General features: G+C 48.5%; 1 protein-coding gene across 1 annotated transcript in view; it reads right to left on the bottom strand.

The window, feature by feature from the left end:
* Positions 1 to 225: 225 nt before the first annotated feature.
* Positions 226 to 20,158, bottom strand: part of MAN1A2 (mannosidase alpha class 1A member 2) — a 189,455-nt gene continuing 169,522 nt past the window's right edge. Inside the window, exons 11-13 of the mRNA XM_082246969.1 lie at positions 16,792 to 16,964; positions 16,589 to 16,704; positions 226 to 891 (exon numbers count right to left, since the gene is read on the bottom strand). Coding sequence (XP_082103095.1) covers positions 759 to 891; positions 16,589 to 16,704; positions 16,792 to 16,964 — 422 coding nt within the window. The 3' untranslated portion in view covers positions 226 to 758. The remainder of the gene's footprint in view (positions 892 to 16,588; positions 16,705 to 16,791; positions 16,965 to 20,158) is intronic.

The raw sequence follows: 20,158 nt of genomic DNA, 5'->3' as shown, positions 1-20,158 counted from the left end.
TTACCATGCAGAGCATTTGCACTCTAATTTAATTATCTTTCCAAGAAGGGAAAGTTCTTCATGAATGGTGACCCCGGTTCTGCCGGGAATGAGGCACAATGCAGGCTGGGTATGTACAATGTCTTTAATCCCCTGCTTGTTTGCTTTGCTCATGCTGCTAATATCCACAAACTGAAATAAAAAGGGAGGGGGGTTAGTGAACGCTTTAGAGTTGGGGGGCAGGATTACAGGGAGACCCTTCCCCCCCTGCCCAAATGTTCTCGCTGACCCACCGTGAACTTCCTTCCAAGTGACAGGGCTCGCTGTTACCTTCTCTTCCACACGGGGGCACCATCTCTGCCCAGTCACTGGATTCGTGGAGAAAAACTTTGGCAACGTCTTTAATGTCTGCATGTTAAAAATGCTCGTTACACCGTGCAGTGCAAAATCTGCCAAAAAGTGCTGCAAGAACATGTGACTTCTTAAACCAAAACGAATGATAAAACACCCCGTGACAGCCCCAGCCCCTGCTGTTTGGCCCTGAACCCCCCGCCCCGCGATAGCAGCTTTGTAAGCAGAGCAGTTTGGTCGGTGAAGCGCCTCCTTCCAACGTTCTGGTCGGATGCCGGCGGCAAATTAAAAAAGAAAAAAAAATAATAAATGAAATAAAATGGAATTGTGCCTGGGGACAGGAGGGTCACCCCCCCAGTTGAGTTAATAGAGGTCTGCCGGGGGGGTTAAAGCCCCATTAAGTCTGAAGTGGTCCCAGGTAAGTGGTCCTATCGTGCCACATGGCTTCCAGGCAGCGTGCTATTGCCCAGGTGGATGACCGGTAATGGATGAGCTTCTGTGTTGAAGACCCAGTTGTCCAATGGCAGAAGGTCGTCGCTGGAGAAGAGAAGATACAGGTACCTGTGAGGGGGAACCAGAGAGGAGCAGAGTGATTATCAAATCCAATTCCAGGTCAATATCCAATCAAAAGTCTCTGAATACAAATTTAAATCATCAGAAATGAGCATGTCAAGTAAAGAACTTATATCTGGGGTTCCTGTGATTGGCGGCGAGTCAGTAACCTCATTGAAAGCAATGGGAGGCCTCCGGCTCTCGCAGTTAATGGCGCCCACATCTGTGCCCAAGGCTGATCATTTGCATGTGACCACAGCATGAAAAATTACATGCGAGTGACTGCGATTACCTGCGAGAGCCCCTAACTGACATTTTTGACACTTTTGGGGGTACCAGTGACATTACTACAGTAATCAGTGCTAAAAATATGCACTTTCCCTGTACTAATGACACTGGCAGGGAAGGGGTTAACACTGTGGGTGATCAAGGGGTTAAATGTGTACCTAGGGGAGTGATTCTAACTGTGGGGGGGCGTGGCTTGTGAAATGATCATAGAGACCTGTGTTCCTGTATAGAAGGATCACAGGCGCTCTGTGATCATTCCAGAGAGAAGGACGGTCAGCTGTGTTTACAACAGCAGACCGCCCCCCCCCCCCTCTCTCAGCGGGGAGCGATCGCGGGTATCAGACGGCAATCGGAGTGGGGTGATCAAAGGGTTAAATGTCAGCCTAGGGGGTGCTTACTAACTGTGGGGGGAATGGGCTTGTGGATTAAACACCGAGACCTGTGTTCCTAAATAGGAGGATCACAGGAGCTCTGTACTTATTCCTGAGAGAACAATGGTCTGATGTGTTTACAACAGCAGACCGCCGTTCTCTCTTCACAGGGAGCAATCGCAGGTGCCCAGCGGCAATCACGGCCGCTGGCTCCGTGAATCGGCTTCCCCGCCCACTGCGCCCCCCCCCAGGTTTGCTCCCGCGAATCGCTGTACAAGTACGGTGATTTGTGGGGACCTGCCGCCGTATGACTATACAGCGGCCAGTCAGCAAGTGGTTAAAGCGTGACCTGTTTGGTATTTGTTCACAGCGGGGAGCTATCGCGGGTGTCAGACGGCAATTGAAGTCGCCTGACCCGAGCATTGGCTTTCCAGCTGCCCACTGGGGGGCAGGAGCCTGCCACCGGCAGCGCGCGCTCGCCCCCTAGCTGCCTGCGCGCGACCGACGTAGGTCTATGTTGGTTCGCGCAGGAGTGCCGCACTGCCGCAGCAAAAAGGCGGCGGCCGGTCGGGAACCGGTTTAGGGGTTCTTGCACTTATTCGCTGGCAAGGTGCATTCACACGTGTGAACTGAGAAATCTGCTGATCAGTGGCTTGATTACCCTCTAATATAGAGAGTACACAAAGACAGAAAACAGAAACAGAAAATGGAGGTCCAAGGGACTTTTGTGAGACGCACAACGGATGTTAAAATTACATTAATTACATAAAAGAAATATACAAAAATACATGGAGAGAATTCGACAATATCAATAGTGATCATCAGTAAAAAAAAAGAAAGAAATACAAAATACATACAAAATATCACTTTATCTATTTCCAATCTAATGTCATTACCAATCTGTGCCGTATGGATCAACGCGTTTCGCGAATTCAATAGTTGGCTTCATCAGGAGAAACACAGATATGAATAGTTAAAGCCTTAATCAGAATCCTCTCATATAACCATTACTGTTCCTCTACGTCCATAACAATAGATAGCAGAAGACAAATCCTTCCTCCTCTCAACAAGTGCATCTCTTCCCACCGGGAGTTGGGGAAAGAACGATACCAAGCCAGAAAAATATGAAAAAAAGACAAAGCCTCAGAATATAAAAGCCAGAAGATGGAATCCTAAAACTCGATGGTTTGGAGCTGGAGAGGTCTGGCAGCGAGACTTACCACATTAATAGCGAGAGTAATAATAGGTCTGTAGCACCCAGTGGCCAGCAGGGAGGAGCAGGTATGTCTAAAGGGATGTCTGGGATGTGTTCTTTCACATAATGCCCAGGAACAAAATGACTGATGACAGAGAAAGCTAATAGGAATTAGATTCTGGAAATGGATGCAGGCTTGCTGCTGCATTGTAGGATTATATTGTAGATAACCACTTGAAGAACAGACCCTTTCTATAACTTTTAGTTTACATGTAAAAATCTGTATTTATTTTTGCTAGAAAATTACTTAAAAACCCCAAATATTATACAGTATATACTTTTAAAGCAGAGGCCCTAGAGAATAAAATGGTGGGTGTTGCAATTTTTTATGTCGCACGGTATTTGTGTAGCAATTTTTTTTGGGAAGAATACATTTTTAATTCACAAAAACACAGCACAATCCTCAATTTTATTTTCTGAAATATAAAAGATGACGTAACGCCAAGTGAACAAATACCAAACAGGTCACGCTTTAACCACTTGCTGACTGGCCGCTGTATAGTCATACGGCGGCAGGTCTCCACAAATCGCCGTACCTGTACAGCAGTTCGCGGGAGCAAACCTGGGGGGGGGGCGCAGTGGGCGGGGAAGCCGATTCACGGGGGCCGGCGGCCGCGATTGCTCCCTGTGAAGAGAGAACGGCGGTCTGCTGTTGTAAACACATCAGACCATTGTTCTCTCAGGAATCAGTACAGAGCTCCTGTGATCCTCCCATTTAGGAACACAGGTCTCGATGTTGAATCCACAAGTCCCCCCCCCCCACAGTTAGTAAACACCCCCTAGGCTGACATTTAACCCTTTGATCACCCCACTCTGATTGCCGCCTGACACCCGCGATCGTTCCCCGCTGAGAGAGAAGGACGGTCGGATGTTGTAAATACAGCTGACCGTTCTTCTCCCTGGAATGATCACAGAGCTCCTGTGATCCTTCTATATAGGAACACATGTCTCTATGGCCATCTCTGAAGCCACGCCCCCCCACAGTTAGAATCACTCCCCTAGGCTGACATTAACCCTTTGATCACCCCTGGATTAACCCCATCCCTTCCAGTGTCATTATTACAGTAACAGTGCATATATTTAGCACTGATTACTGTAGTAATGTCACTGGTCCCCCCCAAAAGTATAAAAAATGTCAGTTAGGGGTCTGATCTGTCCGCCACAATGTCGCAGTCCTGCTAAAACGTGCAGATCGCCACCATTACTAGTAAAAAAAATAAAAAATAAAAATTACAAATCTTTCCCCTAGTTTGTAGACGCGATAAGTTTTGTGCAAACCAATCAAAATACGCTTCTTGGTTTTTTTTTTTTTTTTTACCAGAAATAAGTAGCAGAATACAAATTGGCCTAAAATGATGAAAAAAATTTGATTAATTTTTTTTGGGAATGTTATATAGGAGAAAGTAAAACTTTTTTTTTTTTTTCAGAATTGTCGCTCTTTTTTTATTTATAGCGCAAAAATAAAAAAAAAAATCGCAGAGGTGATCAAATACCCCCAAAAGAAAGCTCTGCTTGTGGGAAAAAAGGACATCAAATTTTATTTAGGTACAGCGTCGCACGACCTCACAATTGTCAGTTAAAGTAACGCAGTGCTGAATCATAAATTGGTCATTAAGGGGGGAAAATCTTGCGGTCCAGAAGTAGTTAATACCTCAAACCAGACAGCTCCTGCTCTTTGACACGATGGAAGTGGTTGGCATTTATTGCTCCTTTAGTCTGTTTGACTTCTCAGTCTTTGTACACATATTATACAATGTAAGCCCTGTAAAATGAGAACCCCGCATGCCAACATCAGTGATCCAGAGGTCAGCAGCATTAAACTCACACCTCACACTAGTATTCCCCTGGAGCTGGCCGGCTCCATCTTCTTCAGTTTATGGTGATAAATGTGAGTGCTGTGCGTCACCGGGCCGTAAAATACAAAGATGGCGTGGAGGGAACCGGAGAATCATTAAAAACATAACAAAAAAGGTGTGTGTGACCTGTGAAGGCATCTGATCAGCCTCCCTGGGAGTAGATTATTAAACTGTCAATAAATCCTGAGATAAATAGTGGGCAGCAAACTGTACAATCCATCATCTGCAAAACTTTACTGTTCCAGGATGAGCTGCACGGAGCCAAGCTTGGAACATTCCCCTCTGATCAGGATCAATACATCTCCCCCTCTGATCAGGATCAATACACCTCCCCCTCTGATCAGGATCAATACACCTCCCCTTCTGATCAGCATCAATACACCTCCCACTCTGATCAGAATCAATACACCTCCCCCTCTGATCAGGATCAATACACCTCCCCCTCTGATCAGGATCAATACACCTCCCCCTCTGATCAGGATCAATACACCTCCCCTCTGATCAAGATCAATACACCTCCCCACTCTGATCAGGATCAATACACCTCCCCACTCTGATCAGGATCAATACACCTCCCCTTCTGATCAGGATCAATACACCTCCCACTCTGATCAGAATCAATACACCTCCCACTCTGATCAGAATCAATACACCTCCCCACTCTGATCAGGATCAATACACCTCCCCTTCTGATCAGGATCAATACACCTCCCACTCTGATCAGGATCAATACACCTCCCCCTCTGATCAGGATCAATACACCTCCCCACTCTGATCAGGATCAATACACCTCCCCTTCTGATCAGGATCAATACATCTCCCCCTCTGATCAGGATCAATACACCTCCCCCTCTGATCAGGATCAATACACCTCCCCTTCTGATCAGCATCAATACACCTCCCACTCTGATCAGAATCAATACACCTCCCCCTCTGATCAGGATCAATACACCTCCCCCTCTGATCAGGATCAATACACCTCCCCCTCTGATCAGGATCAATACACCTCCCCTCTGATCAAGATCAATACACCTCCCCACTCTGATCAGGATCAATACACCTCCCCACTCTGATCAGGATCAATACACCTCCCCTTCTGATCAGGATCAATACACCTCCCACTCTGATCAGAATCAATACACCTCCCACTCTGATCAGAATCAATACACCTCCCCACTCTGATCAGGATCAATACACCTCCCCTTCTGATCAGGATCAATACACCTCCCACTCTGATCAGGATCAATACACCTCCCCCTCTGATCAGGATCAATACACCTCCCCACTCTGATCAGGATCAATACACCTCCCCTTCTGATCAGGATCAATACACCTCCCCTTCTGATCAGGATCAATACACCTCCCCCTCTGATCAGGATCAATACACCTCCCCCTCTGATCAGGATCAATACACCTCCCCTTCTGATCAGGATCAATACACCTCCCCTTCTGATCAGGATCAATACACCTCCCCCTCTGATCAGGATCAATACACCTCCCCCTCTGATCAGGATCAATACACCTCCCACTCTGATCAGGATCAATACATCTCCCCCTCTGATCAGGATCAATACACCTCCCCCTCTGATCAGGATCAATACACCTCCCCCTCTGATCAGGATCAATACACCTCCCCACTCTGATCAGGATCAATACAACTCCCCTCTTATCAGGATCAATACAACTCCCCCTCTGATCAGGATCAATACAACCCCCCTCTGATCAGGATCAATACACCTCCCCACTCTGATCAGGATCAATACACCTCCCCCTCTGATCAGGATCAATACACCTCCCCACTCTGATCAGGATCAATACACCTCCCCTTCTGATCAGGATCAATACACCTCCCCTTCTGATCAGGATCAATACACCTCCCCCTCTGATCAGGATCAATACACCTCCCCCTCTGATCAGGATCAATACACCTCTCCTTCTGATCAGGATCAATACACCTCCCCTTCTGATCAGGATCAATACACCTCCCCCTCTGATCAGGATCAATACACCTCCCCCTCTGATCAGGATCAATACACCTCCCACTCTGATCAGGATCAATACATCTCCCCCTCTGATCAGGATCAATACACCTCCCCCTCTGATCAGGATCAATACACCTCCCCCTCTGATCAGGATCAATACACCTCCCCACTCTGATCAGGATCAATACAACTCCCCTCTTATCAGGATCAATACAACTCCCCCTCTGATCAGGATCAATACAACCCCCCTCTGATCAGGGTCAATACACCTCCCCCTCTGATCAGGGTCAATACACCTCCCGCTCTGATCAGAATCAGTACACCTCCCCCTCTGATCAGAATCAGTACACCTCCCCCTCTGATCAGGATCAATACACCCCCCCTCTGATCAGGATCAATACACCTCCCCCTCTGATCCGGATCAATACAACCCCCCTCTGATCAGGATCAATACACCTCCCCACTCTGATCAGGATCAATACACCTCCCCACTCTGATCAGGATCAATACACCTCCCCCAAATATGTTAAGTCTCACAACAGCCACAACACGCCCTTTACATTTCGAACCCCTTCCTGCCCAGTCCTGGTGTCCCTTAATGTAAATATTTATACCCGGGGGGGGGGGGGGGGCGCGGACTTCCTGATCATGTGAACACTGTTGATTGGCTGTTACAGTGGTCACATGATTGGGGGCCTGTTCTACAAGGTCCTGATTATGGCTAAAGACTGATAGCGGTCTATGTGCAGTAAGGCATGCTCAGAACCTCAGCCATCCATGAAAGCACATGTGTGTGGTGACATCCTCTCTGCTCTGCACGATGTGTTACATGGGCGGCGAGAGGTGGACCACCCCCATGCACATATACCATGGCAGGATGCCCGCTCTGTGCCAGATCACGTACATCGTACGTGATCTGGTACTTCTGGGTCTGGGGCGCATGCGCGCTGCCGGCAACCCGCTCCCGTTGTGATTGGACGCAGCAGGATTGGACACAGTGGGAGCCAATCAGCGGGTCCATGGGACGCGATGTCCGCCGGGACCCGCCGATCGTTCAGGAGACAGGCAGAACAGCAGTCTGCCCATGTAAACAAAGCACACTGCCGGTCTGTGAGAGGGGAATGTACTGATCCTGTGTTTCTGCTAAGCAGGGACACGGATCATTACCTTACCCCACAGTTATTAAGCCGTATCGCAAAAAAATGGCCTGGTCATGAAAGGGGGTAAATCTTCCGGAGCTGAAGTGGTTAAAGTGGAATTTTACCCATAACACCTTGATAAAAAATAATGTTCTTCAGCAAGGAACATGCATTCCACATTTATCATTTTGCTACCAAAATGAGTGTGCGCTGTAAATGGTCTCCAGCATTGTTCCGGTTTCTTCTTGCTGGAGGCGGCCATTTTGCTGAAGCTCAGAGCCCCTGAGCAGCAGTAAATCTTTAGGCTGCCAGCAGATTCGCCTCTACAAATTTGGCACAGTGCCTAAAAATAGTGAGCAACTGAGCATGTGCAGAGCATGGTGAGACAATGTATTACTGAATTTTAAACCGTAAAGTCACTTATTTTTTTGTTTTACATAGCTATACCTGCAAAAGGGGCCAGCCTGAAGTCATCTAGCAAGACTTAAAAGGGGAAGTACAGCCACAGTTTGTTTGGTTGTATTTCTCTTGTGTATCACAGGAGTTCAGTTCGTTCTGCACTCCTGTGACCCGTTTTCAACTGACAGCGGGCTGAAGCCCACTGTTGTCTGCTGATGTCACAGACCCGGTCCAGGCTCAGGCAAGATTGCGACAATGATCGCTACATTCCTGAACCGGCACCCGATTTGGCGAACTGCTGAGAGCCTGAGTCGGCAGCTCCCGCCCTCTCCACAGCCCAGCGCTGCAGTGACAGAGCAGACAATGGTGACAGTCAGTAGCCCTCTGCTTAGGGAGCCCTGAGAACCGAGCGGTCGGCGTGGTTTGATTGGTCAGTTCTCAGTGCTAGAGCCGGTCGGGGACTGATGCTGCATCCACCCAAGTGAGTATGATTCTAAAATAAAAAAAAGTCAAAAACTTCTTTTATTTTTTTTTTTTTAGGACTAAAGTTCTATTTTAAACAATGTGCCTCTATCGCCATAAAAATTGATTTTAAATTCCTGTGACGCCATCAATTCTTTCCAGGTCTATTGACAATCTCTTGGCAGCAGCAGGACCTTGGTGTTGTGCATGCCTTAATCTAAAACTACCAATTCCAGTGATTCCCATGGGACTAAAGTGTAGTTTCTGGACAGTGGGTGGTGAACGCGGATGTACTGTATAAGGCAGGGGTGCTCAACCCGTGGCCCATGGAGCCAAGAAAGCGCAACTCAATCGCTCTTGGATGGTGGTTTGGCAAGTCCAGATAGTACTCAACTGTTTACTGACTCGCCATCCCAGAGCATCAGAGTGCAAGGAGGTGGCACTGGCAATGGAGGAAGCAGGCGCTGTATAGGCCGATGTTTCCTCTGTAGCGCCAGCTCTTGTCCCAGAGCTTCAGAGTGCATGGAGGCAGCACTCGCCATGGAGGAAGCAGGCGCCGTATAGGCCAATGTTTCCTCTGTAGCACCGGCTCCTGTACCAGAGCATCAGAGTGCATGGAGGTGGCACTGGCAATGGAGGAAGCAGGCGCTGTATAGGCCAATGTTTCCTCTGTAGTGCCGGCTTCTGTCCCAGAGCATCAGAGTGCATGGAGGCGGCACTGGAAATGGAGCAAGCAGGCGCCGTATAGGTCGATGTTTCCTCTGTAGCGCCAGCTCTTGTCCCAGAGCTTCAGAGTGCATGGAGGCAGCACTCGCCATGGAGGAAGCAGGCGCCGTATAGGCCGATGTTTCCTCTGTAGCACCGGCTCCTGTACCAGAGCATTAGAGTGCATGGAGGTGGCACTGGCAATGGAGGAAGAAGGCGCCGTATAGGCCGATGTTTCCTCTGTAGTATTGGCTTCTGTCCCAGAGCATCAGAGTGCATGGAGGCGGCACTGGCAATGGAGCAAGCAGGCGCCGTATAGGCCGATGTTTCCTCTGTAGCACCGGCTCCTGTACCAGAGCTTCAGAGTGCATGGAGGCGGCACTGGCAATGGAGGAAGAAGGCACCGTATAGGCTGATGTATCCTCTGTAGCGCCAGCTCCGGTCCCAGAGCATCAGAATGCATGGAGGCAGCACTCGCCATGGAGGAAGCAGGCGCCGTATAGGCCGATGTTTCCTCTGTAGCACCGGCTCCTGTACCAGAGCATTAGAGTGCATGGAGGCGGCACTGGCAGTGGAGGAAGCAGGCGCCGTATAGGCCGATGTTTCCTCTGTAGCGCCAGCTCCTGTCCCAGAGCATTAGAGTGCATGGAGGTGGCACTGGCAATGGAGGAAGCAGGCGCCGTATAGGCCGATGTTTCCTCTGTAGCACCGGCTCCTGTACCAGAGCATTAGAGTGCATGGAGGTGGCACTGGCAGTGGAGGAAGCAGTCGCCGTATAGGCCGATGTTTCCTCTGTAGCGCCAGCTCCTGTCCCAGAGCATTAGAGTGCATGGAGGTGGCACTGGCAGTGGAGGAAGCAGGCGCCGTATAGGCCGATGTTTCCTCTGTAGCACCGGCTCCTGTACCAGAGCATTAGAGTGCATGGAGGTGGCACTGGCAGTGGAGGAAGCAGGCGCCGTATAGGCCGATGTTTCCTCTGTAGCACCGGCTCCTGTACCAGAGCATTAGAGTGCATGGAGGTGGCACTGGCAGTGGAGGAAGCAGGCGCCGTATAGGCCGATGTTTCCTCTGTAGCACCGGCTCCTGTACCAGAGCATTAGAGTGCATGGAGGCGGCACTGGAGGAAGCAGGCGCCGTATAGGCCGATGTTTCCTCTGTAGCGCCAGCTCCTGTCCCAGAGCTTCAGAGTGCATGGAGGTGGCACTGGCAATGGAGGAAGCAGGCGCTGTATAGGCTATTTCCTCTGTAGCGCCGACTCCTGTCACAGGGGAAGTGATACCAACTGCACTTCTCCTCTAATCCTTTCTAGCAGTCTGGAGAGCGATGCCGGCAGAAGCGTATTAACCCCTTCAATATCGGGCACTGACACCCCTTTTCTGCCCAGGCCAATTTTCAGCTTTCAGCGCTGTCACGTTTAGAATGACAATTGGGCGGTCATGCAACACTCTACTCATATGAAATTTGTATCATTTTTTCTCACACAAATAGAGTTAAGTTTTGGTGGTATTTATTCACCACTGGGTTTTTACTTTTTGCTAAATAAATGAAAAAAATAATAATTTGAAATAAACGTTTTTTTTTCGTTTCGGTTATAGAATTTTGTAAATAATCTCTCTATGAATTTCAGCCAAAATATATTCTGCTCTTTTTCTTTGGTGAAAATAACCCAAATTAGTGTATATTATTTAGCCAGTAGGAAAGTTATAGAGTCCACAAACAATGGGATATACCGTATATACTCGAGTATAAGCCGAGTTTTTCAGCATGTTTTTTCATGCTGAAAAAGCCCCCCTCGGCTTATACTCGAGACACAGTCTTACTTACCTTTTCCCTGGTCAGTGCGCATGTGCCGCCGCCACTCGGGAAAGCCTGTACACGTTTGGCTATTCCCGGGCAGACGGTGCATGCCCCATTTTTAAGTGTAAGGCGGAAAAGGTAATTGAGACTCCTCTGCATCCCCTGCATCTCCTCAGGAGAGGCAGTGCTGCGGGCATGGTACAGGAGATTCTCTTGTACCATGTCTGCAGCACTGCATCTCCTGTACCATCTGTGCCATATCTGTGTCATGCCTGTACCATGTGTGTCATATCTGTGCCATGCCTGTACCATCTCCTGTGCCATGCCTGAACCATCTCCTGTGCCATGCCTGTACCATCTCCAGTACCATGCCTGAACCATCTCCAGTACCATGCCTGAACCATCTCCAGTACCATGCCTGAACCATCTCCAGTACCATGCCTGAACCATCTCCAGTACCATGCCTGAACCATCTCCAGTACCATGCCTGAACCATCTCCAGTACCATGCCTGAACCATCTCCTGTACCATCTCCTGTACCATATCTGTGTCATGCCTGTACCATGTGTGTCATATCTGTGCAATGCCTGTACCATCTCCTGTGCCATGCCTGAACCATCTCCAGTACCATGCCTGAACCATCTCCAGTACCATGCCTGAACCATCTCCAGTACCATGCCTGAACCATCTCCAGTACCATGCCTGTACCATCTCCTGTACCATCTCCTGTACCATCTCCTGTACCATCTCCTGTACCATCTCCTGTACCATCTCCTGTACCATCTCCTGTACCATCTCCTGTACCATATCTGTGTCATGCCTGTACCATGTGTGTCATATCTGTGCAATGCCTGTACCATCTCCTGTGCCATGCCTGAACCATCTCCTGTACCATGCCTGAACCATCTCCTGTACCATGCCTGAACCATCTCCAGTACCATGCCTGAACCATCTCCTGTACCATGCCTGAACCATCTCCTGTACCATGCCTGAACCATCTCCTGTACCATGCCTGAACCATCTCCTGTACCAAGCCTGAACCATCTCCTGTACCAAGCCTGAACCATCTCCTGTACCAAGCCTGAACCATCTCCTGTACAATGCCTGAACCATCTCCTGTACAATGCCTGAACCATCTCCTGTACCATGCCTGAACCATCTCCAGTACCATGCTGAAAAAATCTCCTGTACCATCTCCTGTACCATCTCCTGTACCATCTCCTGTACCATCTCCTGTACCATATCTGTGTCATGCCTGTACCATGTGTGTCATATCTGTGCAATGCCTGTACCATCTCCTGTGCCATGCCTGAACCATCTCCTGTACCATGCCTGAACCATCTCCTGAACCATCTCCTGAACCATCTCCTGAACCATCTCCTGTACCATCTCCTGTACCATATCTGTGTCATGCCTGTACCATGTGTGTCATATCTGTGCAATGCCTGTACCATCTCCTGTGCCATGCCTGAACCATCTCCTGTGCCATGCCTGAACCATCTCCTGTACCATGCCTGAACCATCTCCTGTACCATGCCTGAACCATCTCCTGTACCATGCCTGAACCATCTCCTGTACCATGCCTGAACCATCTCCTGTACCATGCCTGAACCATCTCCTGTACCATGCCTGAACCATCTCCTGTACCATGCCTGAACCATCTCCTGTACCATGCCTGAACCATCTCCGGTACCATGCCTGAACCATCTCCGGTACCATGCCTGAACCATCTCCGGTACCATGCCTGAACCATCTCCGGTACCATGCCTGAACCATCTCCGGTACCATGCCTGAACCATCTCCGGTACCATGCCTGAACCATCTCCGGTACCATGCCTGAACCATCTCCGGTACCATGCCTGAACCATCTCCGGTACCATGCCTGAACCATCTCCGGTACCATGCCTGAACCATCTCCGGTACCATGCCTGAACCATCTCCGGTACCATGCCTGAACCATCTCCTGTACCATGCCTGAACCATCTCCTGTACCATGCCTGAACCATCTCCGGTACCATGCCTGAACCATCTCCGGTACCATGCCTGAACCATCTCCGGTACCATGCCTGAACCATCTCCGGTACCATGCCTGAACCATCTCCGGTACCATGCCTGAACCATCTCCGGTACCATGCCTGAACCATCTCCGGTACCATGCCTGAACCATCTCCTGTGCCATGCCTGAACCATCTCCTGTGCCATGCCTGAACCATCTCCTGTGCCATGCCTGAACCATCTCCTGTGCCATGCCTGAACCATCTCCTGTGCCATGCCTGAACCATCTCCTGTGCCATGCCTGAACCATCTCCTGTGCCATGCCTGAACCATCTCCTGTGCCATGCCTGAACCATCTCCTGTGCCATGCCTGAACCATGCCTGAACCATCTCCTGTGCCATGCCTGAACCATCTCCTGTGCCATGCCTGAACCATCTCCTGTGCCATGCCTGAACCATCTCCTGTGCCATGCCTGAACCATCTCCTGTGCCATGCCTGAACCATCTCCTGTGCCATGCCTGAACCATCTCCTGTGCCATGCCTGAACCATCTCCTGTGCCATGCCTGAACCATCTCCTGTGCCATGCCTGAACCATCTCCTGTACCATGCCTGTACCATCTCCTGTACCATGCCTGAACCATCTCCTGTACCATGCCTGAACCATCTCCTGTACCATGCCTGTACCATGCCTGCAGCCCCTGTTTTGGGTCTCGTGGTGGTCCAATTGGGTCCAGTAGCTGCTGCATTTCCCACCCTAGGCTTCTACTCGAGTCAATAAGGTTTCCCAGTTTTTTGTGATAAAATTAGGTGCCTTGGCGTTTATTCGGGTCAGCTTATACTCGAGTATATACGGTATCTGAAAATCCATCAATCCTGAAGAACTGACTCATTTCTTGGGGCACTAAAATGGCAGGGCAGTACAAAAATCAACCCAAATGACCCTTTTTTGGAAAGTACCGTGTTTCCCCATAAATAAGACCGGGTCTTGTATTAATTTTAGCTACAAAAAATTAATTAGGGTTTATTTTCAGGAGATGTCTTATTTGTCCCCTGTCTCCTCTCCCTTCATGTCCGATCAAGAACCAGCATCTCCGTATTACCAAAAATAAACTCTGGTTAAAGTCCTTCTAAAATAATTTATTCTGCTCTGTAAATGGATTATATAATGTCCAGTGTGCTTCCTTATGTAGCTTTGTAGAAAATACCTTATTTACAGCGCTGCTGGGCGCTCACATGACCTACCGGAGCTCTTCTTTCCCCCCCGAGCACTGCCGAGGGAGATGCCCAGATTCCCGCTGACGTCAGCCCTGCTCTGAGCACTGCAGAGGGAGGGGCCGCTGGCAATTAGCCGGGAGTGGGAGGAGAGCTCTGGCGGGTCACATGATCGCCCAACAGCGCCGCAAATAAGGTATTTTCTACAATCATGTTACCTAAAGGCACACACTGGACATTACATAATCCTTTTACAGCGTGGGTTACATGATTTTACAAGGGATTTTAACAAGGGCTTATTTTCGGGGTAGGGCTTATATTGCAGCCTTCCTAGAAAAGAGAGATAGGTCTTATTTTCAGGGTAGGGCTTATTTTCGGGGAAAACACGGTAGACAGTCCAAGGTATTTAGTAGGAGGCATTGCAAGTTTTTTGAAGTTGTCTTTTTTTGACAATTTTTTGAAAAATGAAGAAAATTGTGCGGCAGAGATCAAGGACACTAACTGATGACAGTATGTAAAAAAATACTGGTGCAGAGGAGGCAGTCGGCAACGCAAGCCCCATAGTAACTCTATGGGTGACGTCACTTCTCATTAATTTCCCAGCCGTCATTTCCCATTCATTGTCGGCTGTGTCCTCTGCAAAGCCTCCACCGCTGGAGACTGGACAAGAGCGGCTTCAAAAAAGGTATGTATACTGATTTCTTCTTTACATTGCTACACAGGTTAGTGTTAGATTGTGGATGTCTGTAGATGTAGCTATTTTAGTGTTAGGGTGGACTTCCTGTTTAAGGTAAAAAAAAAAAAAACACTGAGGGTTTAACACCATGTTAACATTGTGACGTCCTCTCTGCAGTCTCTGGAAGTACAGAGGGGAGTCTATAGGCTGTGTGATGCTTACTGTCATGAAGTATTCATGTGAAATAGGAAGAATAATTTCACTGTATTTCCGAACAGGCTGCTAACATATGAGGCAAATGGACACCAGGACAGAACTCGGGAGGTATTTACTGTTGCCCTATTTTGTTAAAGTTGGAGTTGCTCTTTAATGGAAGACATCTCGCAATTATTCCCATTGATGGGCGAAATGAGTCAGTGAGGAGATCCCAAGGCTAGGCTCCTTTAACGTTTGCCCTGGAATAACACTACTTTACAAATTATTAGACATGAGGGCGTGCTTCCGGCTTTTTTTTAATTTGGATGAGTCGACACCTGGGAGGCAGGGGCAAGCATTCGGGTCATGTGACCGCTGTGATTGGCTGCCGCACTGGTCACATGATCGGAAAGCTCCCGCTCACAAGTATGCATCAGGAGCTTACCGATCCCCGCCGGCTACCATGCTCTTAGCACGGTAAGTTGTAAACACAGGGCTGCATATATGCGGCCACTCAGCGTAAGGCCCACCTGCCAAGAGGCCACATATATGCGTATGGCCGACACCAAGGGGGGGTTATATTTTATTACAAGCTGTTTATTATTTAAATAAATCTGACTTGGTATTGGCCTTGTGAGTTCAGACTGGGAGAGAGAGAAGCAGCACAAGGAACAAATCAGGTGTCTCACATCCTAACAAGGGGTATGCTTGTAGAAGGAGAGAACAGAGTGACCGATCAGCTCATCATTCTGCTGCTTCCCCTTTACTGTCCAATTACAAGCTGGGACAACACCTGTAAGTTTTACAGAACTGCAGAAGGGAAAATAAAATCAGGTCTCCTGCTCTGCTCCCTGCTGTATGACAGAGCTGTGTAAATCTTAAGACTGGATGAACAGAAATTAAAATTCTGTCCAGATGTATTTCGGCCTGGGGTTCAGCTTTTATAACAAATAGATTTTGTACTTTTCTCAGACTCCACCATGGCATGCAGTTCATAGACGCTCAGACTCCCCCCATGGCATGTAGTTCATAGACGCTCAGACTCCCCCCATGTCATGTAGTTCATAGATGCTCAGACTCCCCCCATGGCGTGTAGTTCATAGACGCTCAGACTCTCCCCATGGCGTGTAGTTCATAAACAGACCTGTACCACAGAAACCCGTGCAAAGCTATGGGACTGGGGGGTAGTGACTAAAATTGGAGAGTGCAAAATCTGGTGCAACTCTTCAGCTTCCAGTTTTTTTTATTGCCAAAGCTTAAATGAACAAGCTGAAGCTAGAATCTGATTGGCTACCATGCACAGCGGCACCAGATTCAGAGTTTACCAGTTTAGTAAATCAACCCCAGTCCGTCTGCTATTCCTGGGACTCACTTGAGTGTCTCAGCGAGGAAGAAGCTCTGCTGGACATCGTCGTAGGCTGGTGAGGAGGAGTAGACGTCCTTCACCCCCGAGAATCCGCCACTCACTCTGCAGTACTTCTCAATGGCCTGTAGGTGGAGACAAACTCCTGTTAATCTGGCTACAGTGACACAAAGCTTACAACATTTAATAAAGTTTGGTTTTATGCAGTATACCTGCGCGGCCTCCCAGCCCCAGGCGCGGTATTTGGGGTCGTGGGTGAAGCGCCACATGTACCAGTACGTTTCTATGACCTCTGGACGCAGGATATAATACTTCTCGTTCTGCCGCACGGCCACAGCTTCTGCGCCACCCTCGAATTTAAAGGCCTCTGGACCCAACTTCAACACTGTCAGGAAAGAAACAGAGAGGAGAGTGAGAAACAAGACGGGGGGGGGGGGGGGTTTAGATTTTCCGTAAAATTCTCCTCTCATTATAGATCAGGGATTACACAGGCAAACGCACATTACAGCCATGGCCAAAAGTTTTGAGAATGACGCAAATATAAATTTTCACAGTCTGCTGCCTCAATGTTTATGATGGAATTTGCAGATACTCCAGAATGTTATGAAGAGTGATCAGATAAGGTGCATTTATTTGGAGAACCCCGCATTGCCATAAAAATGAACTTAATACTATAAAATGGGATTTTTGGCTTAAGAATAAGAATTTTTATTCCTTTTCCTTGGGGTATGCCCCCCTTCCCTCTCCACCTTCCAATTCTTCAGAATTGCTCCCCTCCCCGCCTTCTAATTCTTCGGAATTGCTCCCCTCCCCGCCTTCTAATTCTTCGGAATTGTTTCCCTCCCCTCTCTGCCTTCCAATTCTTCGGAATTGTTTCCCTCCCCTCTCTGCCTTCCAATTCTTCGGAATTGTCCTCCCCCCCCCCAATGGCCCGACTCAGCCTGATTTCCTACACCCTCAATTTACTTTTCTCCCCCCCCCCTTTTTTTTGTCCTTATTACTCATCATTCGCTCCTCCACTCTTAAAGCGGAGTTCCAGCCATTTACTCACCTGTCCAACGGTCCAGCGATGCGGCCGCCGGAAGCCTCGATCCTCTCCCTCGGCGCCGGCATCACTGCTGTGGGCACCCGGCTGTTACAGTTTGCGGCTTCACAGCCGGGTACCCACTGCGCATGCGCGAGTCGCGCTGCGCGCCGTGATTGGCCGGCAATCTTCTGGGACCTCTGACGTGTCCCAGAAGATTGCAGGGAGGGAGGGGGAGAGGAGAACTTCCGCTCAGGGCGCCGCGGCGCTCCGAGCGGAAGTGGGAGCGGGTACCTGTCAAAACTAGGTACCCGCCCCCCCCCCAAAAAATGAGATGCCAAATGTGGCATGTCGGGGGGTCAGGACTCCCTAAAGCGGAAGTTCCACTTTTGGGTGGAACTCCGCTTTAATTACCATCACTGATTTGTTGTTAATTATTGTATTATTTTTGTATTATTTCTTTTCCCTGTTTGTTAATATGTTATGTTGGATTTACCATATTTGATGTATATTAATATTTATTGTTATTCATTCTAGATACGGTGATATGATTAACCCCTTTAAAACCGGAAGGATTTGCCCCCTTAATGACCAGGCCCTATTTTGCGATTCGGCACTGCGTTACTTTAACTGACAATTGCGCGGCCGTGCGACGCCGTACCCAAACAAAATTTACGTCCTTTTTTTTTCCCCACAAATAGAGCTTTCTCTTGGTGGTATTTGATCACCTGTGCGATTTAAATTTTTTTTTTTTTAAACAAAAAGAGAGACAATTCTGAAAAAAAATAAAAAAACATTATTGTTCACATTCTGTTATGTGAAATTCTCAAAAAAAAAATTTAAAAATCAAAATATTTTAACATTTTAAGCGAATTTTGATTGGTTTGCGCAAAAGTTATGACGTCTACTAACTAGTAGAGTAGTTAAACATGAGGGGTGAGAAAAAAAATCTGAGTAAAATTCCCAAGGCTAACCATAGCCAACCAGTTAACAGAGCTCAACCATAAACAACTGGAGCTCACCTGAAAAAAACGGAATTTTTGTAAAATCTTACCGTAAAATTATTTTCTCTGAGTCCTCCGACAGTCGCCGCCCCTCATAAGTCATCACTATTGGGTATTCACTTCCGCTCTGCAGGAGTAGCTAGGCATAAGACTTAGTTAAAAGAACGAAAGCATTTAGCATAGACACACCCATGGGGGCTGCCCCACTGGTCAATACCCCACTGCAGTAATCCCTCCCGACTCAGTTTGGTAGAATAGCAGTAGGTGTACAAGAAAAAACCCCAAAAGAGGGGCGGGGGCGGCGACTGTCGGAGGACTTTTAGAGAAAGGAATTTTACGGTAGGATTTTACAAAAATTCAGTTTTCTCTTACGTCCTCCGACAGTCGCCGCCCCTCATAAGTCATCACTATTTGGATGTCCCAAAGCCGTGTAGACATGAGGGGTGGGAGACGCAACCGCACAAAAGGCAACGCAGTACCCACATCAGAGAAAGGAACCTTACACGCACAGTAAGAGAACCTTCTGGGCAATAGAAAAGGCTCAACAGGAGCAACAGCCCAGGAAAACAAATTACCCAGGGGATAAACACCCCAACAGCCAGGGACTCACAAAAAAAAAAAACAAGGGTCCCCTATGGCACTGCCGCACTGAGAACTTTGCGGCCAAAGGAGGCATCAGCTGATGCCAGAACATCCACCTTATAGAATTTGGAAAAGGTGTGCACCGACGACCAAGTCGCAGCCTTGCACACCTGGGCCACCGAGGCCTGATGCCGGTAGGCCCAGGACGTACTCAATGATCTGGTAGAGTGCGCCTTAACAGGGAAGGGTGGAACCAGTTCCTTCAAAGCATAGGCCTGTTTAATGGTCTGTCTGATCCATTTGGCAATGGTCGCCGCAGATGCAGCCATGCCCTTCCGAGGTCCCTCAGGAAGGACAAAGAGGGAATCCGATTTCCGAAAGGATTCATTGGACGACAGGTAAACTCTGATCGCCCTGACAACATCCAAGGAATGCAATGCAACCTCCTTAGGATGCTTAGGCTTCACACAGAGCGAAGGCAGGACAATGTCCTCATTAAGGTGAAAATAAGAGACCACCTTAGTTAGGGAGAAAAGATGAATGAGGTCGTAAGACCACCTTATCCTTATGAACCACCAGGAAAGGAGAGTGGCAAGACAACGCCGCCAATTCTGACACCCTGCGAGCCAAAGTGATCGCCACTAGAAAGGCAACCTTTTTCGACAACAGAGGTAACGATATCTCCCGGATGTTTTTAAAGGGAGAACGCTGTAATACGGACAGAACCAAGTTCAAGTCCCATGGAGGTAAAGGCTCCCTCTGGGGAGGAGCCAAATGTCGCACACCTTGAATAAAGGTGCGAATCAAGGAATGAGACGCCACAGGGCGTTGAAAAAGAACAGCCAGTGCAGAAACCTGGCCCTTTATCGTGGCCAGCGCCAAGCGCTGGTCTACACCAGTCTGAAGGAAAGCCAACACCCTCGTCACAGAGTATGAGCGAGGGGAAAACCCCCTGGACACACACCAGGC

The sequence above is a fragment of the Pelophylax lessonae genome (genome assembly GCF_965119305.1).
Source record: "Pelophylax lessonae genome assembly, chromosome: 2".
NCBI lineage: Eukaryota > Metazoa > Chordata > Amphibia > Anura > Ranidae > Pelophylax > Pelophylax lessonae.
The sequence above is the reverse complement of the archived record's forward strand: the minus strand, read 5'-3'. Positions and strand labels throughout refer to the sequence as shown.